The 6,849-nt window shown below is 35.1% G+C and overlaps 1 protein-coding gene across 1 annotated transcript; it reads left to right on the top strand.

Moving 5' to 3' along the window:
- The first annotated feature begins 6,182 nt into the window (after positions 1-6,182).
- Positions 6,183-6,569, top strand: LOC150033385 (uncharacterized). Its single transcript, XM_090306392.1, has one exon. The coding sequence runs from the start codon at positions 6,183-6,185 to the stop codon at positions 6,567-6,569; it is 387 nt and encodes a 128-aa protein (XP_090162518.1).
- The last annotated feature ends 280 nt before the right edge of the window (positions 6,570-6,849 follow it).

Genomic DNA, 6,849 nt, shown 5'->3' with positions numbered 1-6,849 from the left:
GAAAACAAAGTATTTTTTATCGACAAATGCTACTTTCTTAAAATAAAACCATATTAGAGAACATAAGCCAAGGAGCCAAATCGTATTAAATGAAATTTTCAGAGAAACTATTGAAACTTCAACAAGAGTTTTGAAGAGACGAGCACATCAACAAGAGTTGTTGATGTTGCTTCATCTAGTAAAACTCATCCTTCTCAAGTGTTGAAAGAGCTTTGACGTAATAGGAGGATTTTAACCCAACCTACTCGCTATTTGGGTTTAACAGAAACTCAAATCGTCATATTACATGATAAGGTTGAGGATCCATCATCTCACAAGAAGGCAATGGTTGATGTTGGCAAAGATGAATGGATCAAAATCATGGATTAAGAAATGAAGTCTATGCACTCCAATCATGTCTGGGAACTTGTGGATCAACCTGATGAAGTTAAACCCATGGGTTGCAAATGGATCTACAAGAGGAAACTGGGTGTAAATGGAAAGGTGCAAACCTTTAAGGCTAGACTAGTAGCAAAGGGTTATACCCAAGTTGAGGGAGTGAACTGTGAAGAAACTTTCTCACCTATTGCTATTATTAAGTCTATCCGGATTCTTTTTTCTATTGCCACATATTATAACTATGAGATGTGGCAAATGGATGTCAAGACTAACTTTTTGAATGGTGATCTTAGCGAAATCATCTACATGACCCAACCAAAGGGATACATTGGGGTCAAGAGCAAAAGGTTTGCAAGCTTAATCGGTTCATTTATGGATTGAAACAAGCATCTCGATCTTGGAGTATAAGGTTTGATGCTGCAGTTAAATCTTATGGCTTCGATCAAAATGTTGATAAGCCTTGTGTTTACAAGAAGATCATCAACAGTTCAGTTGTTTTTCTTGTATTGTATGTGGATGATATCTTACTCATTGGAAATGATGTAGGTTACCTGACTACCATTAAAGAATGGCTAGCTGCTCAATTCCAAATAAAAGATTTGGCCAAAGCACGATTTATTCTAGGAATCCAAATTATAAGGGATCAAAAGAACAAAACACAAACCTTGTCCCAAGCATCCTATATTGACAAAGTGCTCATCAGATATTCAATGCAAAATTACAAGAAGGGTTTGTTACCTTTCAGGTATGGAATTATCTTGTCTAAGGAACAATGTCCTAAGATACTTCAAGAGGTTGAGGAGATGAGACGAATTCCCTATGCATCTGCAGTGGGTAGCCTTATGTGACATGTTGTGTACTAGGCCCGACATCTGCCATGCAGTAGGAGTAGTCAGTAGATATCAATTCAATCCAGTATTTGATCACTGGACAACAGTTAAAGCTATTCTCAAGTATCTTAGGAGAACAATAAACTATATGTTTGTGTATGGGGCTAAGGATTTGATCCTTACAAAATACATTGGCTCTGATTTTCAAACTAATAAGAATTCAAGGAAATCCATATCAGGATCAGTGTTCACCCTAAATGGAGGAGCTATAGTATGGTGCAACATTAAACAAGGTTGTATTGCGGATTCCACCATGGAGACTGAGTATGTAGCTGCCTATGAAGTTGCTAAAGAAGCCGTTTAGCTCAAAAAATTTCTCACAAATTTAGAAGTTGTTCCAAATATGTTATTACCCATCACACTTTATTATGATAACAGTGGTGCTGTGGAAAACTCCAAGGAGCCTTGCAACCATAAATGTAGAAAGCATATAGAGCACAAGTATCATTTTATTAGAGAGATTGTGCAATGGGGGAGATGAGATCGTCACAAAGATTGCCTCGGAGCACAATATTTCGATTCATTTACAAAGGTTTTCACGGCTAAAGTTTTTTGTGGTCACCTGAAGGGTTTGGGTCTATGAGATATGAGTCGTCTAAGCTAGGGCAAATGGGAGATTTTATTGGGTATATTGTATGTCCTAGTTTATTGTACAGTATATTGATACTTTACTTTTTCACTCATCTTTTATTGTATTTTGATACATTCCATTAGCTTTGTACAAGTGGGAGATTGTTGGGATTGATGTTCTAAATTTAATGTATCTTATGGTTTGTCGTTTTGTTAACATAAATTATTTATCTAATAAAATCAGAGGTATTTTATTTTACATTAAAAAAACATTAATTCAATCCAAAAAACTAAGATCTAAGGTTATATGATGTCACTTGAGCAGTATGTGGTTGACATATAGGTGGTTTATGTTCAAGCAATAACCTAGAAGGTCTACAGTAAATGGATGAAGGTTGGGTGCCTTATCCTGGTAACACTGTAGATATGACCCACTTTGTAATTATTACATGAGATGTAAGTGTTACATGTAAAGACATGTGAGTGGGGGTATCCTGTATAAAGAAGTTTATACATAGACCGGATCACGAAATAATTAGTTTCTCTTTACAATACCGTTACTTGAATAAACTAATATTTCACTAGGATGACTATAGAAGACTTGACCTTAATCCTGAGTGAGTTGTGAACTCCTATTTATGACGACAATCCTTTGATCTGTATGGGTGAGAGAGACCATGATAGCCGACTTAATAAGCCTACCATTTTGGGGATTTGTCTGATTAGAGAGTTGGTGTAACATACCGAATTTTGTTCGTAATGTAATTTCATTATTTTGTAATATTCGAACATTTTTGAAATTTTTGGAAATTTAATTGGATTACTGAGTTGTAATTACTAAAAAAGAGATGTTTCAATTTAATTGTTTAATCAGAGAAAATTGTAAATTTTGGACTTTTTGTCACCTGAATTTAATTTTGGAGTTATTGTCAAAAATTGAAGTCATTTTGGGGAAAAGTGGCTTAGTTTTGAATTGAAAATTGTTGGAGAAAAAAAAAGAATAATGATTGAAGGGAAGAAATAAAATAAAATACAATAGAATAAAATAAAATAAATATATTTTACTAGAGGTTGTGGTTTCCTTCGGGATCCACTAGAGGTTGTGTTTCCTTCTGGATTCATTAGAGGTTGTGGTTTCCTTTGGGATCCACCAGAGATTGTGTTTCCTTCGGGATTCAATAGAGGTGGTGTTATCCTTCGGGATTCACCAGAGGTTATGTTTCCTTCGGGATTCACCAGAGGTTCTGTTTCTTTCGGGATTTATCAAAGGTTGTGTTTCCTTCGGGATTCACTAGAGGTGGTGCTTTCCTTCAGGATTCACCAGAGGTTGTGGGTCCTACAGAACTTACTATAGGTAGTGGGCATACTTAACTATAGTAGGATAAAAAAATCAGCTTTTCATATATGTATGTGTCCCCTGAGGACTAGAAAAGTGTATATGTTCTACTAGAGGTAGGCATCTAGAGGACATAGATGCCTAACTTGACCCCAATAGTGGGGTTACTTACTGAGTATTTTATACTTATCCTTTCTCATGTTGTTGTTTCAGGTAAAGGTAGAGATGCACCGGTAATTGATAAGCGAAATTCGTTATCGAGCCACTGGGACCAGTTTTATGCTTCCACTCATGATATTTATATTTCTTTTCATGTTTTTCAACTTTCAGTTTTAATGTTTGAAACTTACTATTAAGATTTGTTTTCAAACCTATTTAATATCATTTATGATATATGGGTACCCTATCGTCTGTTTTTAATATCTGAATTTAATGAAGGTCTTTTGAGTTCAACTTATTTATTTAGCATTTATTTCACTATAAAAAGGTGTCGTTTTAAGTTTCATGCATGCATGTGTTTAGTAACGGCCTAACTTGAGTCCTAGGGGGTCGAGTCGTTACAGTTGGTATCAGAGCCCATGTTTTGGGTTCTGAAGACTGACTTACTACGTAAGTCTAGATAGTCTCTATGGCCCAGTAACAGATTCCTCGTCATCACCAGGTACATCTTATCAATTATTAGTTTTATGATAGTTGTGCATTAAAATATTTGTTTAGCTTAAATGCACTAGTTATATTTTAATGCTAGGTCAGTGACCCGTTAGAAGTTATTATAAGCGGATTATTTAGGTACGACGCTATAAAAGGAGAAAAAAATATAAAATTATGAGGTCACTTGGCACTAGTTTATCTCATGGAAATTAGGTTAGAAACAAACAAATATATACCTTAGTTCAAAGATCTTAAAGGTTGATGAAACTATGTAGAGTTATGACAATTTAGGAATAAAGGTATTTAAATGTTTAAGCCAAGGAATGAAATAGTCTAGATAAGAATTCATTAAGGACTAGTGTTTTGTTTTTTGTTTTTTTTTTTGTTTTTTTTGTTTTGTTTTTGTTTTGTTTTTTGTTTTGTTTTGTTTTTTTTTTTTTTTTTGAGTAATGCAATTGGTGTTAGTATAAATAAATTCCTTCACAGGCCACGTACTCAAGTATAAGGTTAAAAGTTATTTTATGGATAAGAAGGAGAAAAAGAAGAGACTGTGGATTTATTAAAGGTTATAAGATATTAAAACCAAACATTTTGAGAGGAATCTTGGAAAGGATTAATAAGTCATAATCACTTTGGTAATACTACGACTTGGTAGGTAAAGTATGTGTAGTGACATGAAGGATTCTTTTAGAATATCTAGCTAAGTTGATGTCATTAAAGGAAGCCAAAAAAGTTGGATATGAGTTTAGACATAGAGGGGATAAAGCAAAGTGTTATTTGTTTGGGTTGAAGGATTATTTTAGAGTACCTAGATTAACTAAATCCATAGCCTTATTGTGATGAGGAGATCAAAGTTGGACAAATTTGAACAAATGGAAGTCTTTTGGAGTTTAAAAGCATGAAAATTGGTAAAGGACAATTCTACAAGATGAAAATTCTTAGTGAGAGAGATAAGACTTATGGAGGAGTTAAGTAAAATATACTTTAGTAAAGAGATTATGTTCCACTTGGAAAGTGGAAAAAAAAACATCCAAGAAAGTTTACTCTTTTGGAAAGAGAAAGGAATTTAATTTATTCAAAACTCCTAGTTAAGTATGGTTTGGAGGCATGATATGAGGGGTTACAAGAAATTTGTTTTGGTGTAAAAGAAAAATATCCATTATCATGTGGAACTTTAGGAGAATATGAGTTGGATGGAAAGATAGTTTACATAGGTGATCGGTATGGAACTTTATTTTAGCACAAGAATCTGTTACCAAAATAAAAGGTTGAGAAGGGATATGCTAAAATGGAGTTACTAGTAACAGTAGACGTTCATGAACTATTGACATGGTATGTTGAGGCTTCATTAGTTAAGAGGTAAACCATTGAGAGCATTAGTAAGATTTAAGGGATTTTGACGTAGTGTGCAAGTTCGAAACATGAACTAGAAAGACCATCAATTTGATTGAAAAAGGAAATTAATCCAGCTTGAGGTAGACAAAAGTGGTATATACACAAAAGTAAGTTGGATCTTCCAATATCACCATTGGCATAAGGGATAGATTGGTAATAGAGTTGAATTGATAACAAGAAGTTGCTATAGGTGGGTTTGGAGCAGTACAGGATAGTATGTTTTCCTTTGCATGGGCAATGAATTAACTAGCGCTAGGGAGTACGAGTAATTCAAGCTATGACTTATGAATCAAGAAGGTTTTATCGTAAAAACTAACTTCAAGGATCAATTACAGTTATTATGAGGTTATGAAAATGTGTTATCAATTGACTGATACTTTAGTATCCAGGGACTTCAAAACCTCATTTTCGAAAGGAATTCCAGACTCGTTCGCAGTAGGGTTTAAGTAAGGATATGTGATTGTTTTAAAGCTAAAGAATAATATAAGGATTGACTCAAGCAAGTTTATAACCTGTGGCAGTATAGAGCCTCATGATGAGTTTCTCATGAATGTGAGACTTAATTAGACAGAGTTATTCTCAGACATGTAGACCCTAAGAAAGACATAACAATCGACACTTCTAAGAGTAGAAGTAGTTTTTAGTTGATCAGATTTGTCGTGGTACGTATCTTTAGATTACGCATTATATAGTATGACCAGTTTCTCCACTACACATATGAAGTTTTCCCAGTGACAGAATGGTAAGCTCAGATATATGTTTTTAGTGGATAAGACTTTCTTAAGCTCACTACAGTTTTCATAGTTCTCAGCTTGAATGTGTTAAAGTATTATTGGTTTTCAACATCTTAAGTTTCATAGTTATGTATGGAAGGGGTTGTCACACCTCTTTGATGCTAGTTTCAACTATGTCAAGCAACGACCCTCATTTTACATCTAGATTTTGGAAAAGTCTCCGAGAAGATGTTGGATACCCAGTCAGAATGTATTACAGGTTTTAGCTCACAGACTGATGGTCAAATAGAGCGTTTGAACCAGATATGGGAAGATATGTTTGTGCACCCGTGCATTAGAGTTTTCAGGAAGTTGGGACTCTCACCTGTATTTGATGGAGTTGCATATAATAACAGTTACCAGGCCACCATCAGCATGTCGCCATTTGATGCACTATATAAGAAGAGTTGTAAGTCTCTTGTATGTTGGGATGAGGTAGGGGAGAGGAAGTTGCTAGGGCCTAAGCTAGCACAGACCACAAATGAGGCAATACAGAAGATCAAAGCTCGTATGCAAATGGCTCAAAGTAAGCAGAAAAGTTTTGCTGTTGTCAGGCGTAAGGACGTAGAATTTTAAACTGGTGGTAAGGTGTTCTTGAAGGTGGCACATATGAGAGGTGTTCTGAGGTTTGGAAGGAAATGGAAGCTAAGTTCGCGATTCATTGGACCTTTTGAGGTCTTGGAGCGAATTGGTCTTGTAGCTTATCGGTTGGCGTTGCCACCGTCACTCTCTTCAGTTCATAATGTTTTCCATGTTTCGATGCTGAGGAAGTATGTAATAGATCTGTCACATGTGGTGGACTATGAACCATTACGGTTGAATGACAACTTGAGCTACAAGGAGAAACCCATAGAGA

The sequence above is a fragment of the Benincasa hispida genome, chromosome 10 (assembly GCF_027475165.1).
Source record: "Benincasa hispida cultivar pf3 chromosome 10, pf3_genome.v1.1, whole genome shotgun sequence".
Classification (NCBI taxonomy): domain Eukaryota; kingdom Viridiplantae; phylum Streptophyta; class Magnoliopsida; order Cucurbitales; family Cucurbitaceae; genus Benincasa; species Benincasa hispida.
The sequence above is the reverse complement of the archived record's forward strand: the minus strand, read 5'-3'. Positions and strand labels throughout refer to the sequence as shown.